Source organism: Apus apus, chromosome 5 (genome assembly GCF_020740795.1).
Source record: "Apus apus isolate bApuApu2 chromosome 5, bApuApu2.pri.cur, whole genome shotgun sequence".
In the NCBI taxonomy this organism is placed as follows: domain Eukaryota; kingdom Metazoa; phylum Chordata; class Aves; order Apodiformes; family Apodidae; genus Apus; species Apus apus.
The window spans coordinates 44,798,444-44,820,101 of NC_067286.1; the positions used below are offsets into that span (position 1 = coordinate 44,798,444).

At 36.6% G+C, this 21,658-nt stretch overlaps 1 protein-coding gene across 1 annotated transcript in view; it reads right to left on the minus strand.

Moving 5' to 3' along the window:
* Positions 1-21,658, minus strand: part of CEP128 (centrosomal protein 128) — a 124,300-nt gene that overhangs the window by 47,866 nt on the left and 54,776 nt on the right. Inside the window, exons 15-18 of the mRNA XM_051620900.1 lie at positions 20,760-20,924; positions 17,799-17,975; positions 13,304-13,363; positions 11,590-11,782 (exon numbers count right to left, since the gene is read on the minus strand). Coding sequence (XP_051476860.1) covers positions 11,590-11,782; positions 13,304-13,363; positions 17,799-17,975; positions 20,760-20,924 — 595 coding nt within the window. The remainder of the gene's footprint in view (positions 1-11,589; positions 11,783-13,303; positions 13,364-17,798; positions 17,976-20,759; positions 20,925-21,658) is intronic.

Genomic DNA, 21,658 nt, shown 5'->3' on the forward strand with positions numbered 1-21,658 from the left:
ACAGTTTGTAAATAAAAAACAAGGAGACTCAGTCAAACAGTAAACAAAAGCTGAATTTCAGATACAATCAGGTATTACCTTGAAGATGCTAATCAAAGCAATACAGACATTAAATTGATTATAATCTAGCAATTTGTCATATTTAAACCATTAGAAGGAAAACAATGCAAACAGATTTATTAACCACTTTAGTAAATTTAACCTTTATATAGAAAAAAATTGCTTGTTTTCCTTTTTTTCAAGGAGTGACTTGTTATGTTCATTCTGTAATTAAAACTATTTTATTGTATGCAGTCAACAGAAAGAGTTGGTTTTACTGGTGACTGAAGCTAGTGAAATAGAACCGAAATTTCACTTCTCCAAAAACATGGTATCATCAGTATTCACTTTGGGAAAAAAATGCATGTCAGCTGAAAGGATATAAAACCTCTTAACTTATTAATGAACTATACTGAAATATGAATTCTAATATTTTAATACAGCTTGATAAATCCTAGGCAAAACCATAACATTAGCTGTAATTTTAAAAGCTACTAAATATATAATATAGCAATATGCAAGATTTCTAATACTTTTTAATGTCAAAAGCTTTATTATATTAAAAATCTTAGATAATAAGTTCCTTTTAATTTCTAGTCAAATTTCCAACATTTCATTTGTATTTTAGACTAAAATTACTTTGATTATGGCAATAAGTGGGAGGATGATAAAGCTCTTGCTTCAGATTAATTTCCTGTAAAACAGCATATTATTTAATTAAACAGGCACCTTATCAGATACTAAAGAGTGTGCTGGGAATGTTATTTGTAATGAAGACTGAGTGACAGATAGTATGCTCCTGTTCTGCACTTTGCAGGAAAATATTAAATTCAAGTCACAAGCTTGAAAGTGTTGGTTGGTTTGTTGTTTTTGTGGGGTTTATTTGGTTGCTTTTAATAATTCTAAAACAGTGATACTATTTGGTATGGAAATCCTATATAACCTCAAAGTGTGACAATGCCTTCCATGCTAAGTCAAGGAATTCTGATAAAGTTGCACAGATGCTTACAAGATTCTCTTTATTGTGTAGTGTTAAAGCAGTATTATAGTAAAACTCTATTATATATACTCCTATGCCATAATTTCAACAGCTGTAAAAAACCTAAATACCCAATAGCTTTTAGAACATCAGCTCTTTAACTTAGTTTAAAGAAAAGAGTAATGATTCACAACAGGAAGAAAAAAATAAATAATAGATCCTGCCTATATAACATACATTAAATCCTCATCCCCCATGTTACTTTTGTTAATTTTTAGTTTCCAGTATGTGTAGCTAAGCCAAGAAATTAAACTCATAGACTCTTACTGTTAGTGTGCACTACAAACTCAGCAATTTAATGTTTAAAGGAATAATCCATGCTTTCTAAACTGTAAATTTGTATAGAAGTTTAAAGTATTTGAAGTATATTTATAGTATTTAAAGTATTTTATTCAGAAATAAAGAAAAATAAAATCAAAGAAAGTCTTAAAAACATCTTAGCTAGTTTGATCTCATCTCTTACCTTCACTTTTTCACAATGGCAGCCATATTTTTATAAGAGCATAGAAAGATAATGGCAAACAAAAAATAGTTGCATGAAATACTAGATTATTAGAGCAACACATCTCCAGGACTGGTATTTCCAGTTTTCCAATACAAAAACCACATGGTAAGATTTCCAAATGATTTGGGCTTATTTCCATTCTTCTAAGACTCTGTATGCAGGTTCATTTTGGCTAAGTTTAAAATAACTTCTAAGTCCTCCCTCCTCCTTCCCCCATCACATTAAAAAAACCAAACATTATTTAAAGGGCAAGAACATTATTAAGAAGAAATTAATTATGTTAATAGTAACTATATTTAATCTTTATGCATTTTGAAGCTCACCAGCAAAAACATGTATTGTGGTGATTTTCTCTTGTATGCTTAGAAAGAATTTTCTGTTTCAATAAGAAATGATCTTAATACCTTGCTATGTTTCTTGCTGCCACAGAAAGGACTGTGTTGTCATACAAGGATAATATGAGGTAATATATGAAAATTAAGAAAAAAAATGTGAAAAAGACATTATATTTCCTACCTTCAAACATTTCTCTGTAATAATAATAAGATCATTGTGATTTGAGCTGATTTTGAAACATGTCTGTAAGAAGACCTCAGCATGCTCAGTGATTGCAGAATGCAAATGAAACCTAGTTAAGAAACTGGAATTTATACTTTATATTTCCTCAGACCTTGTCCATTTGGTTGAAGTATTGAATACTTTGTGCAATGTTATTAAAATCAATTTGATTATGAGATCAAAATCACTTCAAGAGAAGAATATGAAGATTTTTTTAATTTTTATCTAAGTTGTTACTACCTGAAATACCCCATTGGGTGACATGCTAGGTAAATAACTTGTTAGGCACTGAACAGTATTCAAAGCACAAATCTGCAAACCTGAAATCAGAACCCAAATCCCATTCAGTTCTTAGGTATTTTAAAATATTGTTAGTCTTCTGCGTTTCTTAACTCTCCAGGGTGGTACGCTTATCAAGAAGGGAAGAAAACTACAGCCTACCTTGATGCATCATGAGAGTGATACGAAACTTCTTCTACTCTGGAAACAATCCTGAAAGACTATAATACATTATTGTATTTTCCTTCATTCAATATTCTCTCATGCATTAATCTTTATGTTAGCTTACTTCTAGTTCTCAGGATTATAGCACGCAGTTGGTTTAACACCACAGGTAGGAGTGTGATAATGTTAATGCTTCTACAGAAATTCAAAAGGAGGATCCAAAACCCTAAAACATCCTAGATATTTACAAATACTTTGGTGAAGAATGGAAAAGATAAAAAACTATGTCATTAAGATCTTTAGTAGATGTATTTATGCTTATAAAACTTCCTGAAACACATTTGTCAATAATACAGTGTAAATATTTATCCTATTATGTCTACCATAGATCTCTAGTTTTATTATTTCCCCCCCACAAAAAAAAAACAAACAAACAAACAAACCAAAAAACCCACAAAAAAACAAAACATGAATAAACTATAATATCAGATCCCTTGAAGGGAAATGAAAAAAATAATTTACTGAGAATACAGTTTCTCTGCCTTATTTTTATTATTTATGATGGACACAAACTTAACAGAATGGAGTATTTTTAGACTACATTAAGTACTCAGACCAGTGGTTTGTGTTGCTGGGGACAATCACATCCATGGATATTAACCGAATTAGTCTTTCTGATAAAATATTCCATCATTCCATCTGCAGCATTCCAAATGCAGCTGAAAATATTTTTATCTGTTTGCACCAAATTTGACTGAAAATCCATTTTATTGAGCAATACTGTCACATATATTTGGTGTTAAAAAAATAAGTGATGAGTCTATATCACACGGAGTAAATCCATTCTGCCTTCATTTGCTTTATTTCTGCATCTGGATTTTGCCCATAATTTGATTACTGAGCATCTCAGAATTCTGTAATTATTTATTCAATTTTTTACCTTTAAGTAACAAAAGCACACCACCATTCTGTCTCCTTAATTTAAATTTTCTATTATTTTGATATATTGCTTTCTTCTTTCTGCTTATCACCTTTTTATGCTATTAGCCATGTCTTCTTTTCTCCTTTGGGAAAGTAGCTTTTCCAATTTTCATGTTCAAGTCATTTATACATTAAACTGATTACATGTTTACATTCTACTAGTTGCATCGTAATTAAACCTAGGCTTTTCATTCAGTATATAAGAGCATTTATCCAATAAATGTAAATAGCCATGTTTAGTCTTACAACTTTTCTTAAAATAAAAGACGTTTATAAACACCAAGGTGTATCAATTTATGCATTGCAGCACTCAGAACTCAAATTAACAGTCATGCATTCTTTTTTTCCTCTACTGTCTACCAACTTATTGGTGTAATGAAGGCCATAGCTTTCAAATTAAAAAGAACAACATATGTTGGTATTACTGTGAAACAAGCCAATTAAATTCTTGCATACACTGTCATTTAAGTCAGCGGCACAGGAAAGTGATATTGAATACTAAGTCAACCTGCCTATTTCTTAGTGCATTAATTAAGAGTTCTCAAAACTTTGTTCAATGTTTGTGAACATTATAATGAATTTCTGATTCCAGGTTCAAATTAAAAATTGGTATAAAAAATGGTAAAAATATATAATACATTAAATTTCGTCCTTGGCATCAGGTAAATGAAATTAAATGATCCCAAGGCTATTTCACTTCCTCCACGTACCAACAAAACCACCATATTTTCTGACGCTTCAACTTTCATTATCATACTCCTACTGGTCATAGTAAGCTCACTCATGAAGAAAAGTCTACTGACCAACATCTGTTAAACAGTATGAACTATCCCTTTCAATAACTACAACTTTGTCACTCAGAGTAGCACAGTCCTTACTCTAATTTATCATTCTAATATTTAAACTTCACATTGCCATTTGTCACTTCCAACAGTCCTATGTTGTATGTTATACAGATGACAGCCACACCTCTCCAATTACATCTATCAGTTATTCGGTAGCTACCAGTCATCTTATCAAATTTATGAAATAAGTTTGGCCCAGATTATCTATGGTAAATCTCAGCTGTATTTGATTTCCCTGTCTCCAGTTATTCGTTTAGCAAATATTCATTTTAAAGTCTTGAATATTATTAAGAGTAGAGGACCTATTGCTGGAAGGCCTATGACACCACAGCAGCTAAAGCTAAATAAAGCACTGAATCACAGAATCGTCATGGTTGAAAAGGACCTCTGAGATCACCAAGTGCAATAATCAAAAAAAAAAGACACCAAAAAACCCAAACAAAGAAGCCCACAACACAAAAAAAAACAACCCACACGACACATTCTTGGCCACAAGAGCATGCCCTGAAGTGTCTATAGGTTTCTTGAATACATCCAGGGATGGTGACTCAACCACCTCCTGGGGCAGGCTGTTCCAGTGTCTCACCACTCTTTCAGTATAGAAACTTTTCCTAATATCCAGTCTAAACCTCTCCTACTGCAACTTCAGGCCACTTCCTCTGGTTCTATCATTATCCACTTTGGAGAAAAGGCCAACACCCACCCCATTACAACCTCCTTTCAGGTAGTTGTAGAGAGCAATGAGGTCTCCTCTCAGCCTCTTCTTCAGACTACACATCCCCAGTTCCTTCAGCACTTCTCATATGACTTCAGTTCTCTAAAACCTTCACCAGCCTTGTTGCTCTCCTCTGGACACGCTCCAGCACCTCAATGTCCTTCTTATAGTGAGGGGCGCAGAACTGAACACAGTACTCCAGGAGCACCCTCCCCAGTGCTGAGTACAGGGGCACGATTCCTTCTCTACTCCTGCTGGCCACACTATTTCTGATACAGGCCAGGATGCTGTTGGCCTTCTTGGCCACCTGGGCACACTGCTGGTTCATGTTAAACCAGCTGTCAACCAGCACCTCAGACCCTTTTCTGCTGGGCAGCTTTCCAGCCACTCTTTCCCAAGCCTGTAGCACTGCCTGGGGTTGTGAACGAAATGCAGGACCTGACACGTGGCCTTACTGAACCTCATGCAATTGACCTTGGCCCATCAATGCAGCCTGTTCAGGCTCTTCTGCAGAACTTCCTACCCTCAAGCAGATCAACACTCCCACCCAATTTTGTGTAATGTACAAACATCCTGAGAGTGCACTCAATCCCCGCATCCAGATCATTGATAAAGATATTGAGCAAGACTGATCCCAAAACTGAACCCTGAGGGACACGACTGGTGACCAGCTGCCAACTACAATTTACCCTGTTTATGACAATTCTCTGTGCCAGGGCATCCAGCCAGTTTTTTACCCAGTGAAGAGAACAGTTGTCTATGTCATGATTCACCAGCGTTTCCAGGAGAATGCTGTGGCAGATGGTGTCAAAAGCCTTAGAAGTCCAGGTAGACAACGTCCACACCCTTCCCATGATCCAAAAGGTGGGTTACACAGTCACAGAAAGAGATAAGGTTGGTCATGCGAGACCTCCCTTTCATAAACCCATGCTGGCTGGGCCTGATCCCCTGGCAGCCCTGCCTTTGCCATGTGAGCTCTCTCAAGATGAGCCTCTCCATGATCTTCCTGGGTGCCGAGGTCATGCTAACAGGCCTGTCATTCCCCCGATCCTCCTTCCAGCCCTTCTTGTAGATGGGCATCACATTAGCCAGCCTCCAGTCATCTGGGACCTTCCTTTCTGGACCAGAATTGTTGATAAATGGAGAGAGGCTTAGTGAGGCTAGCTCCCTCGGTACTCTAGGGTGAATGCCATCAGGCCGCATAGACTTGTGCATGTCTACGTAGCAGATCATTAACTACTTCTTCCTGGATTATATAAACACATATATATTTACATATAAATACATGTAAAATTATATAAATGCATTGGTAATAGGCCAAATCGTAATAACTTCATCTCTATCCACAAAATGTGTTGACTATCAGATATAAACAAATTAGAATGTGAAGAAGGGAATCATAAATTTGTCCACATGAAGACTACGCTCAATTGTGTACTTAATTTCCATGTCAGCACACAAAAAACCCAAGAAAAAAAAAAAACAAACTACCACCTTACATGACTAGGTTTCAAATTTTATCTCATTAAAAAAGGTGGAGTGTGAAGAGCCAATGAGTTACATATGAAGACTCCTGACTCCCTATTTCCTTATAAAACAGAAACTCCATTGCCATTAATTCTTTTTATCAGAAATAATTTTTTAAAAATCAATTAAGCTTTTATGAATACTTCCAAGTGAAGACAGCAAGGAGGATGTTTTGGGAAAATTCATCAACAGCAAAGTTACCTATCTTCATCTGCTACTATTTCATACCTACGTGTCTGCGGACCCTCAGTGTGTGCATGTATCCTGACTTCAGGCCTTAAACCTAACACCGGGCTGCACTGTCAGCATCCTGTCATCTTTTTGTAAGTCCTACTTCTCATCCTGCAATTGGTGGAATTTTAAAGCATGCTTATGGCTTTGTGCTACAAAGAAAATATTAACAACTATGTAACTTACTTCCATTTTCTTTTTCCAATTTATTTAGAATTACAGAAATTGTAATCTCTCAAGTAACAAACAGAACTGAGCATATTTTTAGGGAAAAAAAGAATGGCCCATATCAATAGAAGGTATAAGGTTACATGCTGGATTTTGCACTCAGTTAATAGCATTATTTTTAACCACTTTTCATTTTAATAATTTCCCATGATAACTTTGCCCATAGCTTGAAATTTAAATGCAGGCTGTGAATTCTTCTGCAAAACCTAAATTATATTAGGTACAACAGAATTAAAAACTAAATAAGGTTTGCTTTATTTCCTACACATTCAAATTAAAAAATGCAAATCAGTCATCAGGGAGATCATGTTAGCAGGTAATTATTCAAAGAAGACTAAAACATTATTGTATCAGGGTCTTGATACTACCATTTTAAACAAATGAAGGGTAATAGCAGAAAGATTCAGGCTTCAAAGATCAAAGCATGCTCTCTTTCAAAGTTAAGTGTAAGTGGAGGAAGAAAATCTTGACAGGATCCATCATTCTTGTAAAGCAAATAACCTGCTTTGTTCTAAAAAATACTTACCAGAATGCTTTTATTTGTTATTGTTATTTTGCTATTGTTTTCTTTTTGTTAAAATATTTAATGAAACATTTTCATTAATAATTAAGCTATCGGAAGCTATAACTACACTTACTTACAAGTTTACTCTCTAACCTAAGTCTCCATCAATCTAAATACAAGATGACTACTAAAAAAATTCTTAAAGAGAGTATCAATTCTGTCTGACAAAAAAATGAGCCCATCATTATCTGTATTGAGTCCTGAGTAAAGGCCAGAACAAAGTTTTAAAGTAAACATGAGCAAAAAAACCTGAGGGATGACACCTTCCTTGGGCAACTGAGTCCAAGCACTTAGCAAAAATCCCTCTTGAAAATTAAAGGAAGCTTCTAAATATCAGAGAAGTAAAGATGCAGTGCTGTATTCTAAAAGCAGCAATGACAATAAATAAGATACACCTTTGAAGATAAACTTCACAAATAAATTCTGAACTGACTGTAAGAGCTAGTGATGCAACTCAAATCAACAACATGCATGGATTCTTCCTGACCAAGCGTACTCTTTAAATTTTACACTTCACCTAAGTTTGGATTTAATAAACATCCACTCTCACATCCATTCCACACACAAAGTACTGATTTCTGACAGCAGAAAATCTGGTTTTAAGAATGAAAATAAAGATGTGCTGTAAATTGTTTATTTTCCAAGTCTGCTATAATGCTCTGGTTTTATTATAAAAATACTCTTCATTGAAATAATGTGTTTAATTAAACTACAAGTAACACAGTATAAATAAGCTTGTATAAAGAGAAAAAGCAGAATGACGAAAGACAGATCTTCTTGTCTTCCTGAGACTCTAGAATAAGAAGCTCATGGTGAAGGCATGTTTCTCCACTCCTAAAAACATTCTGCTCAAAGTCAATCTTCAGGAAACTTTAAAACACTAAACTACAAGTACCTGATCTGAGATTAAAGAATGGCTCTTGGCTGGGAACAGCGAGCTCCATCTCCACCAGAACTTTACAATGCTCAGTAAAATCTGATTAGTATCTGCCCTTTCATGACAAGAATGGATGGTATGGATGCTAGCACTAAGCCTGCCACACAATACTCTAGAATAAGATCTGTATGACAAGAGAGGGAGAAAACTATGCTTCTGTGGTATTCCACATACAATGTCATTCATTTTAATTAGAATCAAAGCATAGCTTACTCCATTTTGCAACAAAGAATAAGGGATGAGAAGGGATGAGAAGAAAATTTACTGAAGTTCTTTGTACGTACAACTTAAAAAAAAGTAATTGCACAGGACTTGGGATTGCTGTGGGCTTTCTTTTTGACAGATAAAAGCGGCACTATCTACTAATGCTGCCTCAGATTCTTGTATAATTATCATAGAATCATAGAATCATAGAATCCTAGGGGTTGGAAGGGACCTCGAAAGATCATCTAGTCCAACCCCCCCTGCCAGAGCAGGGTCACCTAGAGTACATCACATAGGAACGCATCCAGGTGGGTTTTGAATGTCTCCAGAGAAGGAGACTCCACAACCTCCCTGGGCAGCCTGTTCCAGTGCTCTGTCACTCTCACAGTAAAAAAAATTTTTCGGATATTCACCTTGAACCTCCTATGCTCCAATTTACACCCATTACCCCTTCTCCTATCACTGGTCATCACTGAGAAGAGCCTAACTCCATCTCCCTGACACTCACCCCTTACATATTTGTAAACATTGATGAGGTCACCCCTCAGCCTCCTCTTCTCCAAGCTAAAGAGACCCAGCTCCCTCAACCTTTCCTCATAAGGGAGATGTTCCACTCCCTTAATCATCTTAGTAGCTCTGCGCTGGACTCTTTCCAGCAGTTCCCTGTCCTTCTTGAACTGAGGGGCCCAGAACTGGACACAATACTCCAGATGCGGCCTCACCAATGCAGAATAGATGGGGAGGAGAACCTCTCTTGACCGACTAACCACACCCTTTCTAATGCACTCCAGGATGCCATTGGCCTTCTTGGCCACAAGGGCATATTGCTGGCTCATGGTCATCCTCCTGTCTACTAGGACCCCCAGGTCTCTTTCACCTACACTACTCTCCAGCAGGTCAGCCCCCAACCTATACTGGTACATGGCGTTTTTCCTCCCCAAATGCAAAACTCTACACTTCCCCTTGTTGAATTTCATCATGTTTCTCCCCGCCCAACTCTCCAGCCTGTCTAAGTCTCTCTGAATGGCAGCACAGCCTTCTGGTGTGTCAGCCACTCCTCCCAGCTTCGTGTCATCAGCAAACTTGCTGAGGGTACATTCTGTACCCTCATCCAGGTCGTTGATGAAAATGTTGAACAACACCGGTCCCAGTACCGACCCCTGAGGGACTCCACTAGTCACACACCTCCAACCAGATTCTGCCCCATTGACTACAACTCTCTGACTCCTTCCCATCAACCAGTTCCTAATCCACCTCACTACCTGATCACCAAACCCATACTTGATCAACTTATCTACAAGGATGCTGTGGGAGACGGTGTTAAATGCCTTACTGAAATCAAGATAAACCACATCTACCGCTCTACCATCATCTATCCACCTAGTAATTTCCTCATAGAAGGCTATGAGGTTAGTCAAACATGATTTACCCTTGATAAAACCATGCTGACTGCTCTTGATGAGCCCCATGTCCTTGATATGCCTAGAGATAGAGACAAGAATAAGTTGTTCCATCACCTTTCCAGGGATGGAGGTGAGGCTGACCGGTCTATAGTTACCCGGGTCCTCCTTCTTGCCCTTCTTGTAGACTGGAGTGACATTTGCTATCCTCCAGTCCTCAGGCATCTCTCCTGTTACCCATGACTTACTGAAGATGATGGAGAGTGGCCTAGCAATGACCTCTGCCAGCTCCCTCAGCACCCTTGGATGCATTCCATCTGGACCCATCGATTTATGGATGTCCAGATTACTCAACTGATCCCTAACCCAATCCTCATCTACTATGTCCTCACCTATCTTGACTACTTCTGGGGCTATATGAATCTGGGGCTCATGGGGAAATCCTGCAGGAGTAAAGACAGAGGCAAAGAAGGTGTTCAGCACCTCTGCCTTCTTTATATCCTCTGTCACCAGGGCTCCCACCTCATTCAACAGTGGGCCAATATTGCCTCTAGTGTTAGTTTTGTTAGCTATGTATTTGAAAAAGCTCTTTCTATTATCCTTAACCTGACTTGCAAGGTTAAGTTCCAAGGAGGCCTTAGCTTTCCTAATTGCCTCCCTACATTCTCTGACAACATTCCTATATTCCTCCCAAGTGACCAGCCCCTCCTTCCACGATCTGTAGATTTTCCTTTTCCACTTAAGTTTGCCCAGCAGTTCCTTTTTTAACCATGCTGGTCTCCTAGCTCCCTTACTAGATTTCCTAACCCTTGGGATGCTCTGATCCTGTGCTTGCAAGAAGTGGTCCTTGAATGTTGACCAGCTATCATGAGCCCCTTTATCTTCCAGCACCCTGTCCCATGGGATTTCCCTTAACAGTTGATTGAGGAGGCCAAAGTTCGCCCTGTGGAAGTCCAGAGTTCTGGTCCTACTGGGTATTCTGTTCCTTCCACACAGGATCCTGAACTCCACCATCTCATGATCACTGCAGCCAAGGCTGCCACTGACCACCACTGCTAATTATTCCTCTTCTCCCAGGTCATGGAATGTCTCAGGTTGAAAAATAACTTGTATATCCACTGCCCATGCTATAAATGCATCTGTTATTCAGCCATTGTACTGGGTTGAAATATAGTTGATTAAATTTGCCTTTTTTGTCAGCAAGGGAAAATGAAGAAACCTGATTTTGTGGCGACCAGTACCACATTGCCAAATCGAAGTTTGTAATAACTAGTTGCTAAAATACACTTGAAGGTCACATAGGAATGATAGTTAGTAGAATTTTAAAATTCTTTCTCCCTTTTCTTAACAAAAATGGAACCAGGAACATACCTCTCTTTTCTCTGTGAACTTCTTCCAGAAGTTTTTCTTGGTTTTTTATCTGTTTAAAGAGAGACTGATGTTCAGCCTCCTTCATCTGTGTAAAGTGCTTGAGATGTTCTCGGCTCTGCAGTAAGTAGCGTCGCAGCTTTTTTTCCTTACTTTCCCTCTCCTTTGCCTCCTCACACAGCCACTGAAGCTTAGTCTACGTTAAAAAAACAGGACAGTAAAGCACAAGGAATGCTAATGAAAATAAGACAACATAAATGTTAACTGATAAATTATCTTTGGTGTCTTAGATTACTCATTTGTACCCCTTATTGAATAACAACCATAAAAGAGGACATTCTGATATATTAAGAGGACATATGTTGACCTTCAAAGAGTATCAAAAACCAGATATATTTTGGCTGATAATTGCATGTGAAGAAGCAATACACATTTATTTATTTATTTTTAATCATAAGAATGGGTTTGCTAGGGAAAGTATGGAAATTCACATTGAATTAGTGTCTATAATTGACACCAGAGATACTCCTTACTTTCCAAATACCTTTAGCTCTCTATTCTATGTGGAAGAAATTTAAAGCATTTATCCATTTTTTTAAAAGGTGATGTCAATCCTTTCTAGTCAGCAAAAGTTCATGTTTAAGGTTCATGTAGAGAAAAAAGAAAGAGCTCATAGATAAGACAGGTCAAAGGAAATCTAGAAGTGGTAAAAGCGAGTACTTTCAGGGCCTAGTTAAAACAAAAGGAAAAAAAACGGGAGAGGGAGGGCAGGCTAAGGAGTAATTTGTTCTACACTTCCCTCTAACAACTAAAGAAACTTAGGTAAGAAAATTATGTAAATTGTTATTAGGTGCTCTTTGGAATGTCTTTAAATAATACATCAGTTTCATTTTTTTTAATTAAGTAAATACTTCTTGCCTAACATTTCTCCTTTCACTCTGATCTTATCTCTGTTATCTATAGTGGCAGGCTTTCTTGGTCAACAGGTCTTAAATAGACTGTATATAATTAACAATCTTAAATTATCTTACATGCAAATAGTTGCAATTTTTTCTTAAGTCAATTCTTCAGTGGCTTTGACATTTTTATAATCAGAAAAAAAACAACTAAAACCACATGAAAATTACTCTGTTTAAAAGATATTAGATAAGAAATGTGTTTATAGGTGTGAGTTAGGGGAGCAGGAAGAAAGCTTCAAAATGAAAGGCAAGGTTTATAAGCTAACATTTATCACTGAAGAAGTTTTCAAGCATGTGTGCACCCCCCACATTACAGGATTCAAAAGCTTCAAACAAATGGGGAAGGAAGTTCATTCTAATATCTTTTAGATTTAATAAATAATAGCATACTTTACAATCATTTCTTGACTTGTTATAGCCCTGTAAGAGAAACTTAATTTGCTGACTACGTTCTCACGGTGGTTTTGTCTAAAAATAATTGCACCAGATCTAAAGGCTTTCACTGCAGTTACTTCAATGCATTTTTTGTAAAAACAACCTTGCTATTTATTTTACTATAGAGACAGTTATTTCTTGTTGACAGCAAAATTTGGAAATTCCATTAGTTGAAACAGCAGTCTGGAAATAGCAGAACTGTTGCCAAAGGAATGCTTTTGTATTTTTCCTTTTCCCCTCCAAATGCCTTTTCACAAATACTTTCAACTGAATGAGTATGGACATTAGCTTATTCTGCAAAATTTCAGGAGGTCTGACTATACCTTTGCTTCTGCTAACCAGCGATGAGGATCATTCAGCACCATTGGTGTAAGTGATATTGCCTATGAAATAGTAGAGGAGAAAGAAATAGACATAAAAATCAGGAGTTAAGACACAGAAAGTAGAAAGAGTGTTTCCCATTTACTGGAAATACATCAAATAAATAATCTTTGTTAAAAATCCAGCTTGGAAATCGTATCCATAAATGGTTTAATAGAACTTGCTTAACCAGAAATTAGTCACATTTAAAAGCAAATTATCCAAACTCACAATTTCTGTTTAAAGTCACAGCTTCAGTAAGCTGCAACTGAAGTAAGTTGTATTCTGAATCTGTAGGATTTTCTCCTAAGGATTGTTATATTTATGCATTTCAAACATCCCCAGAACACATCTAGGTGTATGTTCTCAGTTTGAAACTGTATGTCTTTTTTCAAAAATAACATAATATTTCCAAATAATACAAGGCCCTGTCCTAAAATTACTATCTCTTTAAGAAAGGCTAACTTCAAAGTGATTCAGCTCACTGAATGCTTTTTCCTTCATTCTGCAGAACAGTGTCTGCACATAAAACAGAAGTAGCAGAACCAATTATTTTTAAGTCACTAAATTGTTATCAGTTTACCTACAGAAATGTTACGTGCAACATTAATGTCTTATCAAAGGTAAAGAAGGACAAACCCCCAAAATCTTTCAATTATGCTTAATGATAACAGTCTTAGTGTTTTCATAAAAAACACAAATCATGTGCTTTGAATATTTGATAGGCATAAAAAAAAAAATCATAATCTTCACTAAGTGGATAAGAAGAAAGGAAACCTTTGCTGGAAAGCTTCTTAATACTTCACAGAAGGAGAAAATGTGATCAGTCTTTTTTCTACATTCAAACTGAACTACGTTAAACTTGTTTTAAAGGTACTTTATACACGTTTTCTATATCACTTATTAAAAAAGGTAATGACAATGGATCTCCCACATACACTTTGTGAGTGTGAAGAAAAAAAGAAGTCTCATACAAAGCTCTCAGTTGAAATATATTTAAAATCAAGTAAACTATTAATCTATGTCCAAGCTCATCCTTAATCTCATTACATTCTGTCCTTCTCTAATTGAAAGGTTCTGGGGGAGTTAGTTAGTTTCCTTCTAATTTACCAAATTCAGCAGTTCATCAAGTCCTTTTGTACTTTTAGTCCTGGTCCAGTAATTTTTGTAACTAATGTATTTTTTTAAGAGGTATTTTAATGGACTGTATTAACAACACAGCGGTGGGTAAGCAGCACCATCTAATCATGTAAGTACATGTGTTTCAAGTATAAATTATCACTACATAAGGACGCACCTGAAAATACATGCTTTAGTAGGTATGTTGACCACAACTTTACAAAGTACCGCATAACTGAAAGTTGTGACTTCCATGACAGCACCCCTCATTCTGTGCAGCCACATTCAAAGAAGGCAATATGCAGTTTTTACTTTAAGCATGACTGGTGTAGTTATTGCAAGCATAACATTTATAACAAAAGACTGATTTGAAAAATAAATCTGAATGATACATGTGAAACTCTACTTAGAACAACAGTATGTGGTGATTATAAAAAATACAGTTCATTTTTATCAGGGAAGATTAGGCCTGGTGTTTAAGTTCTCTGAATACAAGTATTTCTCCAATAAAGTCCTCATTGCTCACCACAGCTGCAGTGGCAACTTCTTCTTGTCTGAAACCTTCTAGAAACCTTGGCAATACCTAAAGTACTATCAAAAAAACAGTATAACAAAAGAAACTTCTTACCTTTTCTAAAAAAAAAAAGGTATGTCAGACCAGGCACCACAAAACTTTTGTTTTCACATTAGCTGTCTAGTAAAAAATTAATATTCAAATCTGGTTAAAGTTTGCCAATGATAAATAGTTAAAGGAGATAAATAAGCAGAATTGTGAAAAAAGGGATCAGCAAAACTTTATCCAGGAGACAAAAATCTCTGCAGGAAATGGGAAGCAAGTCCAAGAAAGCATGGTTAGATGATCAAGAATCTGGCAGCTACAGTAGATCACAAAGACTAAAAAAAGAGATTTATCTGTAAGGATACAGAGGAGAATGCTTGTCAAATACATTTTCTTAGAATTTGCATGTGTTTGTGTGCTGCAACACTGCAACTCCATAGGTATATGGAGAAAAAGGCAATAATCATACAAGGCTGAAACAAAGTGACTTCTCCCCAAAGCTTCAAACAAAATGGGTGAGGAGATAAAATAGAAAATAAAACAAATAAAAAAATATTTAAAATATACTAGACTTTCAGTGTCACTGCTGAAAAACTTCTATTTCAAAAGCAGCGCAGCCCAGTCAAGTGACAAAGAACTGCAAAGTAGAAAGGATGCTCTGCTTAAATAGCAAGACAAAAAATGTAAAATCTGAGTGTACTCTATGGTTACAGTTAAGGCTAAAAAGCCACCAGGTCAAGCACTTGTGATTAAGTACCCACAATGCCAGTGAGCATGGTGACAAGCTGAGTAAGACTGTCTTCTTTATTCTCAGCTGTGAAAAATGTCAGTTTAAGAGGATTAGTCTCATAGAAGCATCTGGAGTGAGGAAAATAGAGTTCTGTCCCTGGGAAGCAAATAAGAACACTTTGGAAAAAAACTAATGGGAGACAAAGGTTGTAGGAGAAGAAGAGTGAAAAAAAAAAAAAAAACGTTATGGCAAGCTACAAGTTTCCCAAAACTTTGAGTCTGAGTTTTCTGGATAAAAGAACCTGCACTACAAAAGAGGAGGTTATAAACTCTTCTCACTTCTAGCATTTACTTCTCTACTCAAAACCAAACGCGTATAAATGAATTTTTAATAAAAGATTTATTTCATTTTTTCTCCAACGCTATAAGGTCTTTCTTGGGGACTTCCAATCTCTAGGGAGATGGCCTAGGAAAACTTGTCTCAAAATTCTGGCTGATGTAAGGTCCCCATGTGCCAAAAAAACAGTATGCAAAGTAGGAGGCCAGCCTGGCTAAACAGGGACCTTTGGCTGGACCTTAAGAACAAAAAGAGAGTCTATGACCTTTGGAAGAGGGAACAGGTCACTCATGAAGTCTATAAAGATGAAGAGAACCTACGCAGGGTGAAAATTAGGAGAGCCAAAGCACAGCTAGAGCTCAAACTAGCTACAGCTGTTAGTGATAATAAAAAATGTTTCTATAAGTTCATTAACAGCAAAAGGAGGATTAGGGAAAATCTCCATCCTTTATTGCATGCAGAGGGAATCTTAGTAACAAAGGATGAGTAAAAGGCTGAGGTGCCCACACCTACTTTGCCTCCGTCTTTAGCAGTGGAACGACCTGTTCCATGGATACTCACCCACATGAGCTAGGAGACAGGGAGGGGATGCAGAATGAGGTCACCACAATTAAAGAGGAAGTGGTCAGAGACCTACTACACCACTTAAGACACACACAGGTCTATGGGAGCGGATGGGCTACATCCAAGGGTGCTGAAACGAGTTGGCAGACACAATTGCCAAGCCACTTTATTTACCTTCAGTCCTGGCTAACTGGGGAGGTCCCAATGGACTGGAGGGTAGCAAATGTAACACCGATATATAAGAAAGGCAGAAAGGAGGATCTGGGAAACTATAGACCTGTCAGATTGACCTCGGTACCAGGGAAGGTCACGGAGCAGATCATCTTGAGTGTTATGAGAAGACATATAGAGGATAACCAGGGTATCAGGCCCAGTCAGCATGGGTTTATGAAAGGCAGGTCCTGCCTGACGAACCTGATCTCTTTCTATGACCTGATGACCTGACTATTGGACTAGGGAAAGGCTGTGGATATTGTCTATCTGGACCTCCAAAAAGCATTTGACGCTGTTCCCCATAGAACTCTCACAAGGAAACTGGCTGCTCATGGCCTGGATGGGCATACGATCTGTTGATCAAGCACTGGCTGGACAGTCGGGTCCAAAGAGTGGTGGTCAATGGAGTCAAATCCAGCTGGGGCTAGTCACAAGTGGTGTTCCTCAGGGCTCACTGTTGGGACTGTTTCTCTTTAACATCTTTATTGATGATCTTGATAAGGACATAGAGTGTATTATCAGTAAGTTTGCAGATGACACCAAGCTAGGTGGGAGTGTTGATCTGCATAAGGATAGGGAGACTCTACAGAGAGACTTGGATAGATTAGATCGTTGGGCTCATGTTAATGGTCTGGGCTTCAACAAGGCCAAGTGCTGGGTCCTGCACTTGGGCCACAACAACCCCATGCAATGCTACAGGCTTGGGGAAGTGTGGCTGGAAAGTGTCTGGCAGAAAAGGACCTAGGGGTTCCAACTGATGAGCGGCTGAATATGAACCAGCAGTGTGCCCAGGTGGCCAAGAAAGCCAATGGCATCCTGGCTTGTATTAGAAATAGTGTGACCAGTTAAGTGACAACAATGTACACAAATTCTGCTACAGATAGACATTCATTATGAAAATAACAAAATCTGTAGCATACTTAAAACTTAGAATTACTTTGTATTTCTCCACCGAGTCCCGAGAAAAAATTTCACACACAGCATCAATTTCACTTCCTATCATGGTGAGAATAGATTCCTGTTCCACTTCTAAGTGACGTAGCTGATCCTTAAACTGCAGTCTGGCTTCATCCATCCTTCTCAAATGATCTTCCTCATTGCTGATCTGTTTATCCTGGAGGGAAAGAGGAAAAGAAAACAAAGACAAATTATCGCATTAATAATATTACATATATCATTAACAATATATCTTTTAATCTTATAATCACACTGTACTCACTCATGCACTGAAGAGTGAGTTCCTTGCCATGGAAAACAATACCTTCTAAAAGTACTCATAATTTCCTCTTTTGATTCTCCTTGCTCTCCTGTAAATCAGTTAGGAAGAAACTGCTACCAAAAAACCAACAATCAGAAAGCCTATTTTCAGAGCCAAAACCAGATATTCTATTATGAGTATTTTTCACCAGTAGAAAGAGAGCCTGCAACAAATACCACCCTTATCATCTTTGCCCTGAATTAGTTACAGGCATCTCACCTGTGACATCACAAAAATAGATCCATAAAGGAAACCTGTATTGGCAGTCAGTGTGTTTGTTCTCAAAGAAAAAGAATTTAAAGAATATCTCATAAGACATGGAGGAAAGCATTTTATGTTATCATCCATTGTCAGAAAAATCATTAATTATGTTGCATATTTCTTTCACACTCAGATTCTCTTCCTTTGTATTTGTGATAGAACCATCATGTAAAACTGAACCCAGCAGCAGTTTGGTTGTATTATATATTGAATTATGCATTGCAATTAATATAACAAAATTATCTGGTGAGACTGAAACTGGTTCATACCTGTCTGCTGCTGAGATGAGGAGGATGTACTGCAGCAAAGGGTAAAAACTTTAACAAGCACACATCAGTATGTGCAAGTGCACTGAGAATGGTGAGAAAAATAAGAATAATAAATTTGAAAAAATATTAATTATGGACCTCTGCAATGACAAGGTTCAACTGTTTAAATTGTATTTATTGGAAATCTTCATATGCTGCTCCCATGAGACTCCATTGTGGAGGTAGATAATTTCTAACATACAAGTTCTGTGAACGGGATACAACTGGAATTAGAAAATCATTTAGGTTGGAAAAGTCTCTTACATTCATTGAGTCCAACCATAAACCTAACTCTACCAAGTACACCATGAAACCATGTTCCTAAGTACCACATCTACATGTCTTTCAAACATCTCCAGGGATGGTTACTCCACCACTTCCCTAGGCAGCTTGTTCCACTGTTTGATAACCCTTTCAATGAATATTTTTTTTTCCTAATATCCAACCTAAACCTTCCCTGGTGCAACTTGAAGCCATTTCCTCTTGTCCTACCACTTGCAACTTGGGAGACCAAGACCTACCTCGCTACATGTATACATACATATGTACAGGTGTTAGATCTATTAGAAAAATTGGTGTTTTTTAAGATAGGTGAACTTCAAATGTGAAAAAGCCATGCCTGATAAGAAGTTTGTTTGCTTTTTTTTTTTTTTATTCATATAATTAATACAAAAATACTTCAGTTAGACAGTAGCTATTTCTGAAGGAATCTGAAGGAATCACAAAAATTTTTAATATGCAGAGGTTCCAGTATTTCTGCAGTTGAAATAGTAGTTTAGAATAGGATATTTAAAATAGAAATTTCTGGGAGTTGAAATAGTAGTTCTGATCTAGGTCAGTATTCTGAAAGTAGTATGATTGCATTATATATGCTTCCAGTGTCAGTATTCTATGCTATTTCATTAGTCACTGAAAGCAGTCCTATCTATCACATGCAAAAGTTCACTCCCAAAGACCATGACTAAATGAGAGTATATAACTCAGTATTTTTTCCTTTATTTTTCGTCTGCTTCATTTCCTGACTGTGTCAACATTCCTCAACATTCTACTTTCAGAGCCTACAGAAGAAATAAAGTTGCTAATAACTCAGAAGTGCAAAGAAATAAAAGAAAAGAAGCAGAAAACTGTACCATTATTCTCTGCTCTTTCACCTTTCATGAAAAAAAAAATCTAAGCTATCTATAATACCTACTTTTCTTTGAATTACTATTTACAAAAAGGACAGAATGACATTAGAAGTATAAAAAGTGTCAAAAAGAAAAAAAGATAATTCTTTTTAAAACTATGGGCTTCTGCAATACCACAATATGACAGCTACTACAAGATTTCTTAAGAGATAATATGATCATTTCCCCCATCCTAACATCCCTTCTGACAATACATAATAAACCAATAGTAAATACTCTCTCAAATCAACTGATTATTGCAATCAAGTGGAACTCTCATCTGCATTTAACTTCAAAGGCTGAGAACACAGGATTGTGTGCTTACAAGCTTCTCCATTCCTTTTCATCCTTGACATAAAAGATCATCTGAGTCCAAAACCTGTATCTTCCCAATATTATGTAAGGTTGGAGTGAGATTACTACTGACTGCAGGAGACTATGTACACTCATTGCTACAAACACATTTCCTTATTAATAAATAAGTGCTACAACCCCAACTCTAAAAACACACATTTTAAATTTTCATTTGAGGAACTTTTTACTAGTCTAACATGTTGAGCTTTTAAAGCACTTTCTGTTAGTTTAACAAGCTAAGAGAAATGTCAGGTTAAACATTTGTTAGTTACCTATATTAGAAACAGGGCACGCAAAAGGACTTCTACTTCTACTCTTAAATAGTATTAGCAAATCTTTGGAGGGATACAAATCATGACTCAGCCAAAACAGATTTGCTTCTTTGATTTATACAGAAACTGTGTACTACAGCGTGACTGTCTATATTCTTCAATATATACATGTCTTTTTTCTATTTTAATGTTACCATCTATTCCTATAATTTATAATTTACTTTAGTTACTTGTCAGCAGAGAGACTGACAAATCACGGTTAAAACTAGGTAAGTTTACCTTTTTCTCCAGTTCTTGTTTTACAAACTCACATTTCCGCCTGAGTTTTATATTTTCTTCTTCATTTTGGGTTAATTCTTCTGTCAATTTATCACACTCAATTTTTATCTTCTCCAGTTGTCGACACTGAGTTTTGACTATGTTTTTCTCTTCCACGAGTTCCATCTGATGATAATGGGAAAAAAGATTACAAAGTCACTATATGGATTATTTTAAAACATTCCCAGATGGTAGAGTTTCAAAGCCACTGAGCACTATTACAGAAGAATAAATCTATTTAATATTTTACATTTCAGTTATATTTAGTGCAATCACTTATCCAAACATGGAAAACATGTATTACAGAGCTGTGCAAGCATACAGTGTTTTAAAAACAGAAAGAAGTCTCAGATTCTGCACTTCAACTCTGCTACACTCGTTAGCTTACATCACCTTCAGAAGCCCAGTATTTATGCAACTTTTCCATTACTGAAATTATTTGGAATCGGAAAGCCTAAATCTATAATTTCATTTCAGAACCTAATACTAAACTTACATCTGCAGGGAAACAACAGCAAAGATCTATTTCTAATTTCCAGAATGGTGTGATTTTAATACTGTTAATGGAAACATTGCAAAGAGAAATGAAGGAAACATTGCAAAGAGAAATGAAGAAAACATTTAAAGGTCTTGACAGCCCTAAATAGCTGAGTGTATAAAGTATATTGGTTTCCAGTGGAAAAGATAACTGATTGAAATTGACAGATATGAGAAATTCTCTAGAATATATAAAAATGCAAAAAAAACCCTAAAAAATATTGAAAAAAACACCAAAAAAAAAAAGAAATTACACACATATTATGCAAAACCAGCTTCATATTAGATGAATTGTGGAATGCAGTTACACACACACACACAAA